Source organism: Perissodus microlepis, chromosome 18 (assembly GCF_051167445.1).
Source record: "Perissodus microlepis isolate ML-2025 ecotype Zambia chromosome 18, ASM5116744v1, whole genome shotgun sequence".
Taxonomy (NCBI): Eukaryota; Metazoa; Chordata; class Actinopteri; order Cichliformes; family Cichlidae; genus Perissodus; species Perissodus microlepis.
The window spans coordinates 9,977,555-9,998,235 of NC_140478.1; the positions used below are offsets into that span (position 1 = coordinate 9,977,555).

Below are 20,681 nucleotides of genomic sequence, written 5' to 3' on the forward strand. Positions count from 1 at the left end.
TAACCTGTATAAAAAGAAGTAATGAACTGGAGACCAGAAGGCTTAGGGTACCACGGAAAACAAGTAAAATGGATCAATTATTTCCTTACTGAAGGAAAAAAGCCTTAACTTCTTCAGCTAACACCATTCTGCTTTCACTCTCCACCTAAAGACCCATTAGCCCACTGCTATCGGTCAGTGAGACAGGACAGGAGGGGCTACGCAGCTTGTGCAGCAGCTGAACGATTTGGCGAGTCAGCCACCTGGCAGAGAGGCAGTGTTGGGTGGGGTGGGGGGCTAAAGTAAGTTGGCTGGAGGCTGGATATGAGCAATTAGGAACAGCCTGGATCTGGCAGAAGGGACGCTGTGGTGGGTGGGGGTGAGGGAGGCCAATGGGGAAAGGTCGGGATCAACTTGGAAATAAATGGACAAATATGGAGGGGGGGGGCTAAAAGGGGGAAGTAGGACAAAGGCTGAGACAACGAGGTCAGAAATATAGAAGCAAATTCCCTTTGTTCGGTTTTTGTGGAAAGATGGCAAACGCATGAGTGTGTGGATGACACAGAATGAGTGGATATGCTCAGATGAAGTTTAAGAATCCCTTATTTCCTAATATTTTCTAGTGTATATACCAGTTTACCTTTTAAACCTCAGATACAACTGCACACACAGAGAAGGTATTTCAAGTAGATTTGTCTTACACTTCCTTTACTAAACATACAGTGACAGAGTAGAAAGTATCAGCACCAGCTCTAATCATTCCTTTCTTATATAACAAAATGTTATTTTTGTTGCATAATTCATTCATCTTAGATTCTTCTACACGTTTCATACATCATGAAATAGAAATATGGTCAATTATACAACGACTCCAAAAATTGTTAGAGATTTTATTCGTTTCATTTAAAAAAAAAAACCTGGATTTCGTTTACAGATGTACATTTTGTGCAAAATTATTCCTCAAAAAACCCCCAAATGCAATTCTTACAGACAGACTAGGGCACATTGAGATTGTGAATACATTAAAGAAATTAAAAGGAGCAGCATCTGAGTATTTCCATAATTTGAACTGGCTGTGAGTAGTTCACACATCACGTTAGGCTTAAAGACATAATCACTGAACCACGCAGTGTGCTCTGATATCAAAGCTGCAGCTGGAAATGAAACTTAATGGACTTTCAACACCAAGCATGTCAAGGTATTTGACAAATCATCGGTCAGTTAGTTCAATTAAACATGCAGATTTCAGTTTTTCCTACAAATTTGCGTTTAACATGAAGAAGACAGCCAATCACAGCTTGGCCTTCCCTGGTGCAATCTGCAGGTTCTGCAGCTTCATAGCCATGCCCATGTTCCCAGCGACCTTCAGCTTTCCCTTGAAGAACGCCTGATGGTAAAGCAGTTAAGCATGAGGAAATTTAAATTTTCTAATATCACTTAAAAAGCAGTGGTAGGTTTTTAATGACATTTTGTTTCAGTCTAACAAAATTTCAAATTGAAATCATTATCATCATCATCACTTAAAAAAAATACCAATGCATTTAAAACCTTAAATCTAAGGTTTCTGGCTACATAGAAGAGTTACTACCATTTTTAATATTCAGCATTATCATGATCTTTGTGGACCCTATGCCTGTTTTTACATGTGTCTCAATGCTCATTGGCCTGTGCGCTGTAGGGAGTAGTTCAATATATACAAAGGCACTGATGTCTAATTGATGGGTGGATATGGCTGCACTGGAACAAAAGCATTCAACTTTGAAACTGACATTCACTCTATCAATATTAAATGTGGGCCAGCACTCTTTGCAAGCCTGGTAGTGAGACTTTAAAACCATTTTAGGAATTCCCCTGAAAAAAAAAAAAAATTCAATACTGTAAACAAACAGCAATCAGACAGTGGTATTTGACCTACTACAGGCGCAGACAACTCTTACAGAAAACAAATTCTCTCTATGACACAACAGATGGGTTAGCTGCCCCAAAAACCTGCAGCAGAACGGAGCAGATTTTGTCTGCTGGTGGATGATGGTAGTCTGTCGGGTAGACACCAACTGAGGGAATTCAAAGCGCCTTCCTGCCAAATCTGTTTGGGTCAACTAAACAAACGCGCGGGTTGCATGTTCCTGTTTTGGTTCGCTTCCATTGGGGGCTGACGTAAAAGCTGTCAAACTCTGCTGTCACACTACAGTAAAAATAGGACGGCAACCTACTGGCGATTATCAGGAGGGTAAAAAAAAAAAAAAAAAAAAAAGGAAGAAGAAAAAAAACCTCCAAAACAACATTTCTATACACAGTCTGAGTTTATAATGTAATATGGCCTGGCCTATATTTGTATAGCGCTTTTCTAGTCCCTAAGGACCCCAAACTGCTTTACACAACCTGTCATCCACCCATTCACACGCACACATTCACACACTGGTGAATCATTGTAGCCACAGCCACCCTGGGGCGCACTGACAGAGGCGAGGCTGCCGGACACTGGCGCCACCGGGCCCTCTGACCACCACCAGTAGGCAATGGGTGAAGTGTCTTGCCCAAGGACACAACGACCGAGACTGTCCAAGCCAGGGCTCGAACCGGCAACCTTCCGATTGACAAGGCGAACTCCCAACTCTTGAGCCAATATCATCTTCCAGGATAGAAGTTATGAAATCCAGGTGGTGATTTTATACCTGTTAACAATGTTCCCTCTAAACTGCACACGTGCGCAATTGCGCACTGCTGGCACGGTCTCTGCGCACAGAAAATCTGCGTTGCGCACAAAAAAAAAAAAAAAAAAAAAAACTTGAATTGAAATTAAAGTCATTACTTTAACAATTCTGTTTTGCAGTGTTAGTCAGTAAGTGACTGGCTGCTCCGTATGGGATTAGAAGGATGCCACCTTATCTCATAGTCCAGCCAATAATGCGATTCACATTCGTATATACGCAGCTAATCAACGTCGTCGACAGGCTATGACAGCGTCCTTATGTGCCGACACCGGTGTTGTAGCTAGCAAAGCGGCGTGGCTGATGAGGAGTGAAGCCACGTTAATGACAACGTGTACAACCATTGGAGATGTGAGCAGGACAGACGGAACAATTGACGGAAAAAGTCTGGACTTTATACCAGTTTTTAAATTGTGTTGATAGGCCACGTAAAACCAGAGTTATGATAAAATTATATGCAATGTTTGTTTGTTTTTTCCCTGAATACTGTCGTTGTTTATATTTACTGCGGGAAGAAACGTTTTTACATTTTCATTGTAAGTGGGCTAAAGCAGTTAATTAAAAGTAGTCTAACATAAATGCTGTAATTTGATTATTTTAATAAACCATGTAACTTGGGTGGATTCGATGCTGGCGTGACCACAGTGCACACGTCTGATGTTGCTCGCAGTGGTCCAAGGGATCGCTCAGGGAGTTTGTGTGTTCACTCAGACACATGAAAAATTAGAGGGAACATTGCCTGTTAATCTCTAATCTGGAGTCTAATGTGCTCCACAGCTGTTACCATGGTGATGTGCCTCAGTAAGAAGTGAACCACCTTCAGGAAACCCATGAAGTTACCTGGATAAGACGAAATCCTCCTTAATAGTACCGGCCTCAGACCAAGTGAACCAAACTGCAGATGTAAAAGCATCTTCACAGCACTTAGGAAACTGAGATCTACAGTTTCTGAAGAGGCTAGATCTCCTCTTTCAACTTTTCTAATTCTCAGTTTTCATCACTCAGCAAATCTGCCTGGATTGCCTGCAAGCAGCTCAAAATGCTGCTGATTGTCCTTCCTGTTGGCCAGCCATACAGCCTCATATCACTCCATTACTAATGTCCCTTCCCTGTCGCCTTGCAGCATTTAGGATCCTGTATGAAGTCCTCGGTCCTATCTACAGAGTACTGCATTACAATGAGGCTCCCTCATATGCAGCCGAGCAATTTCACTGCTCTTCTCGCTCATGCAGGTCAAGCAATCTAAAAATCTACAAGTTTGTTCTGCACACCTGCCTGCAGTCACACAGTCACTGAGCATCAGAGGGAGGGTCGCCTGCTCCCACCAGGTTTACCAATTCTGTGGACTCTTAAAAGTTACTTATGCATTTCAGAAACTTTTCATGCTTTTGTTCTGCCTTTGTGCGGTCTACATTTTGTCTTTTGATTCTTGTACTTCTCTTAAAAAGTTGGTTTGAATAATTTAATTATGCAGTTTTGTTATACAACATTTTTGTGCCCTTTAAATTCTTTCATATTTTTACAGCGTAGATTATTTCACATCCAAGACGATTCCTGTCTTTGCAAAGTGCTGTATAAATAAATAAATGAATAAATAAATAAATACTGTTTAATTGCAGTTCACAATAAATGAACTAACCCTAATGTAATATAAATAAATAAATGCTTTACTGTAAAAATGTTAGGAGCCCCACAGCATGAATTCACTTTTACAGTCAATGTAAAAATATAAGATATCCTTTCCCTTACTTAGACAAAGAAACTTTATTTATAGTCATTATTATGCACACACCGTTTGTGGGTTCAGCTTTCCTGTCATCAGATCCAGCAGATCCTCGTCACTCAAGGATAATGTGCAGTCTGCCTTTTTACCTAAAACAAGACATTAAAAGATGCATTTATTATTTATCTGGCCAACAGCATTTCAGGTGACCCAAAACTAAAACTCTGCACACACAAAAACTACTAACGACATACTCTACACCAAAGGAAGCAGCACGGAGGAATGTTTGTCTCCGCAGTGGTTCTAGTACAGAAAGCACACTTGGCATTTCCATAACACTGCACTGATCAGCCACAGCAATAAAACAGGCAGGAGGAGTGAATAATTATCTCATTATTGCGGCGCCAGTCGAGGGCTGATGTAAAGAATAAGATGTGACTGCCCCCTTACTGCCTTTGAACAACAAGAATATAAGCAGAAAGTCACAGCCGCAGTTGGCTGCACAGCCATAAATCCAAGGCCAGAAGTGACTACACTGGCCATGTGAGAGTCAGAGCTCAACCATCGAGCATGGAAGAGGTCCGATGAGTCATATTTCCATTTACTAAGAAAGAGATGGCAGCACTAGAGGCGGCATAATGCTCTGAGCAATGTTCTCCTGGGAAATCTTTGCTCATGCCTTCAATGCATATTCATCTGACCACATTTACCCCTTTATTCCCACTTATATTCCCTGATGGCAGTGGCATCTTTCAGCAGGATAATGCACCCTTCCACACTGCCTCCACACACAATACTGTTTAGCGATGGCTTGAGGTGAAGTTGTGTTTCAAGGCGTCTTAATTCAATAGAGCACAGGTGCCAAACATGAGGCTCTGAGGGCCAAAATTGTGCGGGCAAAGACTCCAATCCGGCCGACTGGACAGCTAGGATAGATATGAAAGCATGAATTTTTAACTTTAACAGTATTTTCATAAGTTTTCCAGCTTTTCCATCCATGGTTATTCATACTGCACCACAGTAACAGAAACAATTAACAATTTCTATTTCTGCTTTTTATTTTTTACTTTCTAGTGATTTAACAAAAACTTCTAATGACAGGACAGTCTGGGCAGTGAGCTACCAGAACTTCCTTTGCAGTTTTACACATTTATTTATTTCTATTTAAGCCCAAAGAGTCGTGGCAGCAGATTTCTTTCATTTAGTAGAGCCAAACCTCTTTCTTATGCAGGAAAACTGAGACGTACTGCTGAGGCTGCACTTCCTTTTCTATTACTAGTGTATCTCAGGGAATAAAATATGCAGGTAAACTTCTTTACACTGACAAGGGCAGTTCCACTGGTCCGGCTCACTCAAGGTCAAAGTGGGCTGTATGTGGTCCGCCATGTAAAATGAATTTGACTTTCCTGCAATAGAGCGCCTGTAAGATGAGCTGGACAAACAAACCCAATCCACAGAGGCTTCACTTCACAGCTCACAGAAGTTTTTGACTCAAAGCAGATTCTCTGAGTCTGTTACCACAGGACACCTCCAGAGACACAATATTAGGCAGGAAGCTTTAATGACTTGGCTGACCGAGGCATCCATTCAGTGCAATTTGTATCACAGCTCAGAAAGCATTATGACTCACTCTTTCTATATTGCATAACTTAATATACTACTTTCTACTGTTAACACACAATACATTCTGTTTCCATCATGCTTGAGCAAATAAAGATGGTGGACAGACGAAATATAAAAACTGAAATTTAGATGGGCACCATGTTTAAATCACTCCAATAAGGGGAGATGATAATGCAAATTAAACCCTGTTCAGTCTTCAAAGTAAGACTGACCACACTGCCTCAAAATCTCCTGTGTCAGCTTCATTAAATATGTTATTAGAGCTATCTGAGAGCTGCAGTATCCTAAAATCTAGTTCAACTTTCACTAAAAACAGCACAGCAGTGTGCTTGCAGAAGTTCAAATACTGGTCCTGCAAACCAGCAAGAAAACATTCAAGTGTACTGGGTTTAACAAGCCTGTTGTTCCCACTCATAGTTTCAGCTTTTTATGTGCAAGAGAACTTCTTTAACTGTTGTTATGATTGCAGCGGTTTTCAAATTTTGCTCCTAACCTAACTTTTAAACTCGTGCAGTAATGTTGGACCATAACGGCAGAAAAAATGTATATTGAAAACCTTTGAGTGGAACAGCTTGTACATCTTAGATTTCCCTGAACATTTCTTTCTATTTTCGAAACATTCAGTCGTATGGACAGAGTGGTGATTCAGAAATAATGGCTTGGAAGTAGCAAGCATTACAGGGGAGACCATCAAATGATGAGATGCCCATTTACCAGGATGTGCCTATGAGTACGGAGGCTACGTGTGTGTCTGTGCAGAAATCAGCTTGTAAAATAAAAAAGTCAGAATGCAGCTCTTCTAGCAGTACCTCTTTTGCACACATCAGGTCATTATTGGAATTAAGCTTGTTTGTTTCCATTTGGTTCATGTTTTGAAGTCCCCTGTAGCATCTGCATTTAAATCTAAATTTTAAGGCTGATAATGAAGTAGCTGAAACATTTTCACCGCTTCAGCTACTTAATTTATTTCACTGGAGAGTTTTGCGGTAGTTCTTCACAACTGCAGAAGTATCGAGCGAATTCAGCCTAAACTTTAAAACAAAAAATACCACCAAATCACAGCCTTTCCATTTTACCTCCAGCACTCCCCCGCAATCTTCCACAACAATATCTACTGAAGATTATTAGTTTTTTTGAAACCTCTATTTATTGTAGGGGACTGAACACATTTCTTTTTGAGCTTCGGACAAAAAGAGCAGAACACTTTCACTCCCACAATACAAGAGTTAAAAAGGCGACGCTCCGAGGTGTTTGCAGGCTCCTCAGGCAATAATAAAGCCTTTTGAAACGCTCTCTGAAGTCTTCAGACAATGAGGGCTTTCCTGACAGAGGTGTGAAACAAAATCAAGCTCAGCCACAATCGCAGCAGTTCGGGTGATTTTTATCTGCAAGCTGCTTTGCACCCCAACTACACCCAAGCCCTTCTCCATGCTGCTGCTGCTGTTCTTAAACTTTACATGTACACAAGAAGAAGGACAGGGAGGTCCAAGAACAGAGACATACCTCCCAAATGTAAAGTACTGCAGACAGGAATAATTCTGAATATGCATTTTAACTTGTCTTTAAGTTCGACAGAGATTTTGTCAGTATTAAAAGCGTATCTCTGACAAAACCAATAGTGAAAAGATGCATAATGCAAGGACAAGGATCATGATATAAACATAAACTCTTCCTCCCATTAAGATGATGTTTGACGACCTCCCCTCTACCCTTAATGATGAGTTTTAACACCTCACTATATATCAATAGGGATGTGGTGTGACGGTCATTAGAAAAGTGTCTGAGTTTTTCCAAGGATAGCTGCATAGGCAGAGACCACCTTCACTAACTTCTGATGCAAACCCAGCAGGCCTGAAATATGACAGAAACCGCTCAGTTCAGAACAAAGTTTCAAGGGTTCTTCCTAGTAGACCTTATCCTTGGGGGCCTCTGGATGTCTGGAGTTTTGATCTCCTCCATACCTGCTTCATGCCCTGGAGGACGGGGCTGTGGCCCCCCACACCTTCTAGCAGATCATTACATGAAGGAACCTTTTAAAAACAAACGCGTCCATGCTCACAGGTGTACACACGGGTGCTCACACACACAAACTACACCCTTTTTGGCTCCTACCTCAAAGCACACTGTGCGCTGTCGATATTACGTGCTGCACAATAATGTTTAATATTTAGTATTTACTGTTATATTCCCATAGATCATCGTGATGTTGTTTATTGTATTGCTCTCGTTTTCTTCTGCTTGTTTTCTTTTTTCTTTCAACAGGTGATCCAGGTGATTGATATATGTATTTTTTTTGTCTGCTTATTTAGTTGGTTTTTGTTTTTTTGCCTTTATCCCCGTCCCTCTTCTCCGCTGTTTTTTCCCCCTCTTCCTTTCTCCCTTTTCTTTTCCTCATTCAAGTCTGTCCCGTATCTAGCAAGTGAAAATAAAAAAATAAATAAAATAAACAATAAAAGGTGAATCAAATAGACCATTACGGCAAGGCTGGGATGGTCAATTTGGTAAAGTAAATCCGTTGGGCATCTTTCCTCGCATTTAGACAATAATTCTGATGGCAAAAGAACACCTTAAACACCAAAAAGACCAAGGAGATCATTGTAGATTTCCGGAGGAAGGGTCATAACAACCATCTGCCTCTCTTCATTGGCAGTGAGGCGGTGGAGAGGGTGAGTAGTTTTAAATTCTTGGGGGTAACTGTGACCGAGGACCTGTCCTGGGGCAACCATATCACCTCAGTTGCACGGAAGGCCCAACAGCGCCTCTACTACCTGAGGAGACTGCGGAGCGCACACATTCCCAGATCTCTGATGTTGAACTTCTACAACTGTGCCATCAGCAGTGTTCTGACGTATGGATTTCTAGTGTGGTTCCCCAGCTGCACCAAGGCCGATCAGCAAGCACTCCAGCGGGTGGTGAAAGAAGCTGGCAGAATTATTGGAACAAGTCTGCCAGAGATTAGTAATATCTTCCCCACTCGCTGTCTGAGGAGGGTGCATAGTATCCTGCGGGACCAACATCACCCTGCGCGCCACCTTTTCCACCTGCTGCCCTCAGGGAGAAGGTACAGGTCTATACAGGCCAGAACATCCAGATTGGCCAACAGCCTGTATCCACAGGCTGTGAGGCTTCTGAACTCTCTGCCCCCCTCTCACGGACAATAACCATATCCAACTCTTTAATAGCACTGAACTGGTCTGCATTGGTGCATCATATCTTTATTCTCTTTCCCCCTCCTGTCCCCCACCCCTCTTTCTTAAATAGATAACTATCATATCTGACATCATATCTCACAGTACAATAATAATATTGTATGGGTTGCATTGTTGTACTTTGTCATGTTTCTCAGGTCTTTGTCTGAATTTCTTATGAACATTACTTGTCATGTTCTCATGTTGTTGCTAAGGATTGTCTTATTGCACTGGAGTCACACTGGGTTAAATATTTACACTTGGGTTTTAAGGGGTATTTATTATTTTCTTTATTATTGTATTTATGGGTTGTACGGAAGCTCCAAACGCAATTTCATTGTTCTCTGACAATGACAATAAATACTTATCTACTTCTGAAGGTCAAACGGGACAGGCAAAAAAAAAAAAAAAAAAAAAGCAGACCTTATCCTAAGGGTGTAAAGACTTACAAAATAATGATAATTAATCAGCTGCAAGAAAAATATCAAGAGTGTTACAGGACTTTAACAACAGCCTCACATACCTGGGTCGTTTGTGACAGAACCGTTACCATTTTTCACGTCAACAATCCAGGTCGCCTCTTTCCCACCTGGGCCGTCCTTCACTTTAAATGCAAACACTCCACCAATCTTCTTAACAAGTTGCGCTCCCTCCTGCAACAACAGGGTTTGAGTTCCTTTTAATGAATGACTGCATACAGTAAGTGTAGACAGGCAGCAACAGCCCACACAGTGCAAATTAAATTCTACAGCCATCTATTTGTTATACACACAGCTTGACATGAATAGTTTAGATCATGTTTCGTGGTTTCGCCTGAGAAAACCTCTCAAACTCCACGGTCCTGATGGTGACCAGAATAATACACCACCACATCTGATTGAAATGGCTGTGCAGCTATAATTATTAAGCAGTTTCTGTCGCCTGTAAATCATCTGAATCCTGACAGATTCAGATGATTTAACGTGTAAAAGTGTGACAAAGAATACCCTACAGTTTACAGAGAATGTCTGCCTTCTCATTCTTCTCAGTATTTAACCATACGAGTTCTGGCAGCTAATATAACAGAAATTTATGGAGCAGCTAGCTGAGAAGTTTTGTTCCAGCTCATTAACTTTCTGTACTACATGGATTTCACCACAATAAAAATGATCTCTCCAGCACAGATCTGATGCTCTTGAAATTCATGTTGCATTATGGCATGCGTGTTAGCTTAGTTAACACTGAACCGTCAGCTTTCTCAAAAATAACCTAAAGTATTCTGGGAAGAAGGGAGAACATCAGTCTGTTCCTTGAACCCAATGCTTGTAGACATGGATGAAACTAAAGTTTCCTCCAGAGTAACTGGTTCTCATATTCCACCCATGAGCACTTCTTTTTTAAAAATGTAACATCTGAGGGAGCGAGGGGTCACAGGCAGGACTGAGCAGAATGCTCATCTTTAAGAATATACAATGCTCAGAGAAACTGAACGGAGCACTTTTTAATCACATCAGTTAAACTTGCGGGATATTGACGAGGTCAGTTAAGTAGCACAGTTTTAGCTACTTTGGTATTAATGAAATTAACAACTGTTGCACCAGAGGGGCAACAATGAGGTAAACCACTGACATTGGCAGAAGGTTTGCTGAGTCTCCCAGCACAGTCTCAAGATCATGGAAGCGATTCAAGGGGACAGGCAGTTACTCTAGGAGAGCTGGACCAGTATCTGCTCCTTTGTGCTTGGAGGAACAGGATGAGCACTGCCAGAGACAAAATTGTCCTGTGCTTTTTTTTTTTTTTTTTTTTTTTTGAGATGCTGTAATGAAATTTCAGTTATAAGAGACTAGCATGCTGCATTTTCTTCCCACCTTTGATTGTCAGGGTGTCTTTGAATTCAACCCTCTGTAGGTTGATCATTTTCAGTTCCATGTGGCATCCCTTTATTACCCAGTCCATATCAGTATAGATATCCAGCATGATTTCCTTCCCCATTGAGATCTGGTGTGTTTTCAAAGTGTTCCTTGATTATTATTTTTTTTGCAGTGAATATCCTCCACATTTAAGAAGATACTGCTGCCATACATCATTACTGTGGAGTGGCTCTCCTCTGAACCAAGACCCAAAGTGTCAGCCAACTCCATGAGCATGTTTTTAGTAAACACATCAACATGAAACAAGCAAAAATAGTTTCTTGTGCAGTGGAAAAAGTCCTTACTGCGATGCACATATATAGAAAATCACAGTTGGTTAGGCGTTCAAGCACCTTTCTCTACATTGTAACTCAAGCAGGTAATAGCTTCGCTAATGCACACAATTACTGATACCACCTAATTTCTTCTGTTATGTCAAAGCACGATTAAAAGCCTTGATCGATTAAAAACCAACACACACGCTTCACACAAACACACCGTCAGTGTTTAAGATTTTGTATCTTTTTAAATGCATTAATCGCCGCATATCCAAAGCACAGCATGTATCACATGTGTCATACTGCTTTAAATTTGCTCTACAAATTCAGTTTACATTGCTGCAACACTGTATAAATAAACCTTTTTGCAACTATGAGGTCGTGCGTGTGAGTTTCATATCAACAAACTGTGATTTAATTTATAAGAAAAGCAAAATAGACCAACGTATGAAACACGTTTCTATTAGAGGCTTGTGGTCATGTTTACATGTCACGCAACTATCAATAACGACAAAGAAGAAAATCTAATACATGAATGGATTCAACTGGATGCACACTCATCAAGTCTATAAGAGCAGACACAGAGTGGCTAATTGAAAATATCACAGTGACATGCTGTCACTAATAGGCAAGCGCCTGCTGTGACACTACCTACCTGCTGTAGATGTTTTTCAATCTCTTTGAAGGCAGGATAAGCTTTAAACCCTTCCAGACCGCTGCCTGAGCTGGTGAGAACTGCACCCACGCGGGACCTGAAGGAAGAAGAAAAAAACTAAACTAAACTGATGTATGAGTTAAAGATTTCCTTTAGAACCTGCCTCGGCAAGTTATTCTTTAAGATAAGAAGTGAAAATGCTCCTTGCTGTATGAGAGGTATCCAAGTGAACTAATAACAAATCATTGACAACTTCCTGCTCACCTCGCCTCCTCTGGGAAACCCATCTTGTAAAGTGCGACAACCACTGCTCCTCCCAAGCCAATGTTGTGCTGCAAGGCCACTTTTGCCCCAGAGACCTGCCTTCGCCCGGCCATCCCTCGGAGCTGCCAGCATAGCTCTGCACACTGGGCCAGACCTGTGAAAAGGCGAGCACACGGTAAACTTAGTAAACGTGTTTAACCAAGTTTACCTCCAAGATCACACAGACTTTTAATTTAAGAAAAATTATTATTTACCCATGTGACATGAAAGTGAAGGTTATTATCATTATTAGGATTTTTTTTTAACATGATCTGTTTTAATTATGCTATGCTAATAATGAACATAAGGATACACTTAAGTATTCAAAAGTATTTACACACAGTAAAATCATCATTAATGTAAAGTATCATAGCTGGAAAGTTATTAAGAAACCCGCACACCCACAGAAAATGAATCCCAAAAGTAACCGTAACAACGTACCATACAAAACTTAACAGGTTCAGGACAAAGAAGCTGTTTTGCTGGATTTTCAAAATATCTACAGGTTGCAGTAACAGGAAGGGAAAAGCTGCAGTCAATATTTATTTTACAATTCTTACTGAGAGGGGTGACAAAATGACTCCTAATCTGTGAACTTGCTCCCTAATCTCACCAGTGGCAGCTCCAGCACCAACCAATGCTACAGCTAAGCATTTCATCCCATCTGCTTAACGAGCTTTCGCATTTCTCCATTATCCCAATGAGCTAAGGAACTTAAGGCTAAAAGACCATGGTGCATCTCTCACATTCTGCGGCACTCGCCTAATTCTTTTTCATGTGGACTTCTGTGAGAGTGTGTGAGAGTGGCACTTCATCAGTGAAGAGCCTGAGGGCATCTTGTCAGATCCATAATTTTCATCCAATGTAAAAAACCTTCACGTTCAAGACTGTTTGTCGTCACGCTCCCTCAAATATGAACTCATCTGCAGTAAATTCCCTCCCAAAATTCATAGTACCAAATTGTCATCAAAAGCCATTTGATTTAATGAAGGATAAAAGGGTGTAGTCATTCACCAAATACTTCGACCTATGAAATAGTGACATCTCAAGGTCACTGGATGAGATGTCTACACATTAAAAACTAAATAAATAAATAAAATATATCACATCCTCCTGAGGTGTAGGTTGCTTCAGGCAATTGGCTGTTAGCATCTCTGCTCACAGTGTTACTGGGGGAAGAGGTCAGAGACTTACAAGCAAGATTTAGAGCAACACCATGGATCAGACAAAGCTTAGCTGAGTGGGGCACTCGCACGCTGGGAGTGTGACCCAGGAGACACAGGGAGTGCTGATGATATGGGCAGGGCGAAGTAATGGAAAAAAAAATACAAGCAATACAATTAAGATGATAATTCCAAGATATTTGGTAAATACGGGTGAAGTGATTAATGGCGTTCGCACTGTTTGGCCTGGTTATCTGTCCTTAGCGAGTGCATTTTTGCATGTTTGAGTCCATTACAGACGCTGGGCGAGCCAGCTGCACTGTTTGCTCAGTCTTGTCCCCCAACGATTTAAAACGCAGAGAGATTACAGGGGAAGCGTGCCAAAGTCACAGCCGGCTGCTCTCGCACATGCAGGCTTATGATCACTTTTACCCAGTGTCAGTGTAGGTGGCCGTTAATGCAAGACACATGCCACCTGGTGGGCACGGTGGAAATCACTTGTCAAAGTTTTCAAAGTGCATCCAGAGAAAACACTTGTTTGTTGAGCCTGATTTGTGAATACGAAACGCACGTGGCTACGGGACGTTTTTAGCTCAAACTTGTCGTAGCTGCTTTAGATCGGGGTGGGATCTTGTTCACACCATAAACCGTACCGAGACCACCTCCTCCAAAAGGTCTCGGTGTGGTTGTTTTGGTCTGCACCCGAGTGCAATTACTGTGTTAAACCTGTACAAACAAAGCACGAAAAAGTGGGAAAACAAACCCGAGTTCGATTTAAACTGACTAAACACCACAGATGTCAAAACGCCCCTTGGATTCTTAAAGGACTGTTTATTTTTCCTTTTGTATGCAAGTAATCTTACAGCAGGTCTTTGTTTTATAAGTAAGATAATCATAAAACAGAGAACATTTAAGCATTTGCTCATTTAAAGGTTTGTTTTTTGTTATTTACTCTTAGTTTAACCAAGTTGAAGCAACGAGAATAAAACTGTCTTACACACAATAAGAAAACACAAATTAATGAACTATAAAATCACGATTGCCCATGCCTTTACGATTCAGGATCAATTATTTAAGTGGGTAAGTCTACTAACTTTTTGTTAGTAGTCGTCTTTTTGTCTTCGGTTTGCTAAATGGTGTTACAGAGAATGCATGTACATAACTTTACTGGTTGTACTGATCAGTCAAAAAAAAGCTACATTCAGACACTTTCACATCCACTTTGGCTACATCATCTGACTTGTTAATCTTTAAAAATCTTTATACATTTCTAATAAAATGGTTTGATCCTTGTTTTGTAAAATATGGCACTTTGCTGCAAGCTTACCTGTCCATGTTTGTGACATGCCCATTTTTATGTGAACGTCCTCATAGCTAAACTGATCTACTGAGTTTATAACCATCTTCGTGGATCGTGATTTTAAGTAAGTGAAGCTGGATAAAGAAAAGGTATCCTGTTCAACTTGCTTTGTCTTCTAAACCTGCTTTATGGAACTTGTTAAACACATTTTCAGGACACCAAACAAGTTATATAACAACAATTATCCCAAATGGTCAAAGTAGCTTTTTTTTAATTTCATCACTTACAAATGATTTGCATCAAAGAGTCTGAGTCTCTTCTTACCTGTGGCACCAAGAGGATGTCCTTTAGAGATGAGGCCACCGCTGGGATTGATCACAAACTTGCCTCCATATGTGTTGTCCCCTCTGTCAATCAGTTCTCCAGCTTTACCTGTAGAAACGGTACATTTAACTTCTTAAAAAGTAATTTATCTGTAGGCGTACATCCATGTGAGGTAACATGACCTCACTGATACTGCACTACAAGATCATCTGGGCGGTTCAATAAAGCTGAATTAGCCGTCATTAAATTTAGATATAAAAAGTTTGGGAATTGTATCAAAATCATTTAAGTTCCTGTGCTGCCAGTAAGGTCATTAAACAACACTGCCACCTGCTGCTCAGTCAACGCAACATACCTTAACATATCACCAGGGACAATTCAGGGGAAACACTGACATAAATTGTGATAGAGGCTCAACATATGGAGAATACATCACGGTTTGATGAGATGCAGTCTTACCCTCTGGACACAACCCCAAGGCCTCATACGTGATGAGCTCATTGGCTGAGAAGCAGTCGTGCAGCTCGACCACATCAACGTCACTTGGCTTCAGACCAGCGGCCTCGAAACACTTCTTAGCCGCCAGCTGGGACATGTCATACCCCACCTGGAAAGGAAAAGTGTTTGTCACCATCAACCCAATTATTTGTTTGTTGTCACCAGTGTGCGTGTCAATAACTTTCAATTTCAGATTTCTTGCCATTTTAATGCAGCTGTTCTCTTCAAATGTGGACGTCAGGTCGGTCACCATCTCCTGGGCCACGATCTCCACCGCCTGGTTCTGCAGGTGGTATTTCCTGACAAAGGGCTCGCTGGCCAAAACTGCTGCTCCAGCACCATCTGATGTAGGGCTGAGAGGAAAAGAAGACAAGACAAGAAAAAAAGAGGCATGGTTGTCAGAAAGTGAAATGATTATCAGTAACCGATGATAAGAATCTGTACTTCGATCAACACTTGTGTAAGTTTCTTACCAGCACTGCAGGAGCGTAAGAAAGTCAAACACCTTCCTGGATTTCATCACCTGCTCCAGACTGTACTCATCCTGGAACTGGGAGTACCTGCGTGTACAAACACAAATATTTACACCCTCGTTTGAACAAAAAAAGACCAATATGAACGCTGAATGCGGTCAGCTGTGTCTTACGGGTTATTGGTGGAATGTTTGTGGTTTTTCCAGGCAATCTTGGCAAAGTGTTCTGGCTTTGTGCCTAAAGGAGAATCAAAAATACTGCAAACACCGTAGAGAAAATGCCATAATGTAAAATGATGACAACAATGAAGATTTTACAATAACATTCCTACTGTAGTCTGTAGGAATTGCTTTGTTTGGATGATATGTTTACCATATTTCTCCATATGCTCCCTGCCGGCATTTCCAAACATCTGTGGTGCTGCTGGCGCTGCTGCCATCCCATAGCGGTTGATCATCACCTCCATGTGCTTGTCCATGGGATTTGTCCTATCCATGTACTTTAGAAAAGAAAAAAAAAATTCAATAACAGACTAAAAATTCCTTCCACATATGGGCTCTCTATTTCCAGAAGGATATAATTATTTGACATTTTCTTGAAATTTTTAGTCTGTCTCTCCCGGTTTGACCCTGATATGGATTTGTAAAGACAGGAAGTGAAATGTAAATCTTTACCCATCGTGCAATTGTAAACAATCCTTTGCAAATTCTTTAGATCCGGGTCTGAATTGACTCCAAAAGTTAATCACCAAGTTGGGCAGAGCCCCACATCTGGTAATGAATTAACCAAACTACAAGTAAACCACGTAACGTCCTTGTCCACAGTTATTAGAAGTCAGTAGAAAATGCTAATCTCCACTCTCCACTGTGATTGTACAAAGGAAAACGGTATGAGCAGAAAGAAGGATCGCAGTTGCTGAATTGCAGTCTTTTATTGCCCGATGCTTTTTATCAGCCATTGGACTTTAACGATTGAAACACAAAACTTGGCAGCCCCCAAAACTGTGGACAAAAAGTCCCCAGAGGCCAAGTCAATAGATGACAGTGACCGAGCTTTACACATGCAAAAACCCAGATAATGCTTTCCTTTTAACAGCTTTCATTCTCAATAAGAGGTTTCTCTGTATTATGTGACCTCAGCTGATTTTTCTCCCCCCTCTCATCCATCTGGCAAAATTTCAGCCAAGTCAAACATGAAAGATTGCAAAATAGCTGTGAGGGTTAACTAGGAGGTAAAAAAATGTTAAAACATACAACGTGATCAATTCCTGGATGAATGTGCATACCTTTGCAGACAGAGAGCCCCTCTCCATCTTCTCAAACCCAAGAGCAAGCACACAATCAGAAAGACCTGCAAGAAAACATTAAAGGCAGTGAATAAAACTACTGATTATAGACTGCGCCATCGAGCCACAGTAACATTTCAATACTTTGAATAATTAGAATCCAAAGAAGCCACTATTTATCAAGTTTCACCACAGCCTTCAGGTGTTATAGAGCAAACTACCTGCCACTGTTAAAACCTCCTGGCTGACTCACCTCCCTGGACCAGCTGGCGTGCCATGAAGAGAGCAGTGGAACCTGTGGAGCAGTTGTTGTTGACGTTGATAATGGGGATGCCGGTCAGACCCAGGCTGTGGTAAATGGCCCTTTGTCCACATGTGGAGTCACCTGGAACAGAGAGGTAGGATGAGATGCTACTCTTCACTTATTTCACTTTAACTCTGCTGAAAAGTACATGAAAGAGGCTTAACAAGAAAACAAAAACAATTTGGAGCATAAAACAGGAAAAATAAAAAATTCACATTTTCACATATACAGCAAAGTAGACAATGTGAATGCACATACTATATTGTTAAAAATATAAATATTTATTCAAGGTTTTACCATAGACGTATCCTACACAAGCTTGTTCGATGGCAGAATATGGGATTCCTGCATCTGCTAGAGCCCTTTCACCTAAAATAGGATGTAGAGATACAGCAATAAAACTTATTACATGTTTTATAACAGCACAAAAACAATAAATATCAAGCTCTGATATCTATGAATGACCAGTAATCTGTAAAGATCAGCACCTGCTTCCTTGGCCATATCAGGATAGTCACCTTCCCGTGCTCCAGGCTTGTCAAACTGCAGCAAACACACACACAAAAAAACTCAGGTCAGTGCCACTAAAGTCTGATTCAAGATTTTATTTTCAAAACAACTTTTAAACATTTTATTAAGTGTGGAGAAGTCTAGAGTCACTCTGCTGATGGAACCTAAACATGCACCAGGCAGCAAGAACATTAAAACCACTGACAGGTGAATGATACTCATCATCCTGTTATAATCCAATGAATGTTCTGCTGGAAAAGTCCTGACACTCATGTAGATATTGCTCTAAAACTTTTTGTACCACCCGACCAAACATTGCTGCACAGCAAGCACACACCTCCTCCATAGCAATGGCGCTCCCCAACAGCAGCAGCTTCCCCCAGCAAGACAGAGTGCCCAGATGCACTGCAGAACGGCTCAAAATCAAGAACTTCTTAACTTCTAATCTGACTTTCTAATGACCCATTAAATACATGGGTGTATAAACCAATATTTGATTTATACATGCCTCCTGCTGCAGGTTTCATGATGTGAACAGACTTTAAAACACAAACAAGGACAAAGAGCAGATAAAAAGGCTGCAGTGGCATAATTGTAATTAATGTAATTAATGCACAGAGGTTTAAAATGATAGAAAATGCTTTGTGTGCACTGTTCAGAGAGCAGACAGTGCAATACCTCAACATAAGCAAATATACCCTTCTCCACCAAAATCACTGTGAGGGACATATTTAACTTTTCAGGGACCTGAAAGCATGAGGCTCGTTCAGGTTTGGAGGTAGAAGCAGCTTTTGGAATTAAAGTGTCCACCTTTAGCAGCATGCCGGAGAGAAGACCTTTGGCACAGTTTGTAATGCTGTTGACCATGAACTGTGGACTCCACGTTTAGTCTCAGCGAGTACTGAATACAAAACAGACCTACTGCCATCACACTCACGAAAGCTGGGTAGTTTTTAAAATGTAAACATGAACTACAGCAATTTGACTTTACTTCGGCTATCTTAGCTAGCTAGCCTTTCAAAGTGTACTGACAGCTATGACACAGGGTTTTTTTTTTAGACCTATGGACACATCATGAGCACAAATAAGCCCGACAGTCCCCAACACCGCGGATTTTGATCCAACTGTCCCAATGAGAGCAGAAAAGTCCCAGCTTAAGGTTTTAGGTGGACGGCACTGAAAGAACCGAAATCTTGGTTTAGGTAATCATGCTAGCCTCTCCGCTAAACAGCGCCGTTTCTCGCTGTTTTACAGAGCAGCAGTGTGATAAACTGCTAAAAAATAAAGTAAGATTACCTTAGTCATGCCAACTCCTATGATAAATACTCTGTTCTTCTTTCCAGGTGCCATGGCGCTTCTCTGAGTCCACTCACACAAGTGACGTGAAAATCCGTGAACACGGCATAGTAACTGCGACATAAACGATCTTCAGCGTGGTGGCTCCTGATGTGACCAATGAGAGCCCGCGGTGAGAAACATAAACACGGAGAGAAGCGGGCCTGACAGCAGCGGGTACAGCAAAGATCGTCTATGCACGTTCGTTTGCGTTATCTGATTACTTTTTGTAAGGTGTTGTCGAACTAAATTGTTATGCTATGTTTCTATATCGTTATGCCAAAAAGTCATTTACGATATTTAAACCGTTGTAAATTACTTTTTGGCCTATAGTCCATCAAATATCCCTCTCATGTTTAATAACAAGTTATTTTGAGCCACATCCTTGCACAAGGTAGAAACTGGAGTTTTTCCACAAACTAACGCTTATATAACCTTTATTTATGCACGGTAAAATGTGTCACTGATATTAAATATGTCTTTTTTAAGAGCGATGTGCAGAAACAAATATATCACAATTCTACAGTTATTTTAAGTGGTCAAAGAGTACCGAACTGATAATAATACAGAACACAGACCTGTTACATCAATGCAAAGTCATAAGGATGCTTGCAAAAAGGTCTTTTTTTAAATCTTATATTTAACCCCTTTAGAAATCCTGTTGACTACAACCTATTTACAGACATAAGCAAAGACATTAGACATAAAAAACACAAACATCAGTTTTTGACACAAAGCAGTCTTATAGTTAAGTTTTGTTTTACTTTTACATATCTAGATAAGTCACTTTAAGGGTAGCTTTTTATTATTTCAAAAGTACACGCATGTGCAGATATGAAGTAGCAACTGTTCACACTGTGAGATAAATCCTGACAGGAGAAATTTGTTGGAAGTTTGCAGCACTCTGCAGGTACACAGTAAGACCTCTTCAGTGACTGATACTTTCCTTTGATACATTCACCCACAATGGGTCCTTGTCTCAATCTGTATTGTCTAAAAAGTCCAATTTAACACAAGAAAAGGATTTGTATGTTTTCCCGGGAGGAGGCCCCGTGGCAGACCCAGGACACGCTGGAGAGATTATATCTCTCGGCTGGCCTGGGAACGCCTTGGTGTTCCCCCGGACAAGCTGGAGGAGGT

General features: G+C 40.9%; 1 protein-coding gene across 1 annotated transcript; it reads right to left on the bottom strand.

Moving 5' to 3' along the window:
• Positions 1 to 853: 853 nt before the first annotated feature.
• scp2a (sterol carrier protein 2a) lies at positions 854 to 19,655 on the bottom strand. Its single transcript, XM_084912832.1, has 16 exons — positions 19,503 to 19,655; positions 18,185 to 18,239; positions 17,994 to 18,065; positions 17,646 to 17,777; positions 17,393 to 17,457; positions 16,480 to 16,606; positions 16,281 to 16,344; positions 16,108 to 16,194; positions 15,837 to 15,987; positions 15,596 to 15,743; positions 15,137 to 15,244; positions 12,311 to 12,464; positions 12,047 to 12,143; positions 9,748 to 9,877; positions 4,483 to 4,562; positions 854 to 1,366 (listed from the first exon to the last, which is right to left on the bottom strand). Exons 1-16 carry the CDS (start codon positions 19,623 to 19,625, stop codon positions 1,271 to 1,273), a joined length of 1,689 nt encoding a protein of 562 aa, XP_084768958.1. The 5' UTR covers positions 19,626 to 19,655; the 3' UTR covers positions 854 to 1,270.
• Between the last annotated feature and the right edge of the window lie 1,026 nt (positions 19,656 to 20,681).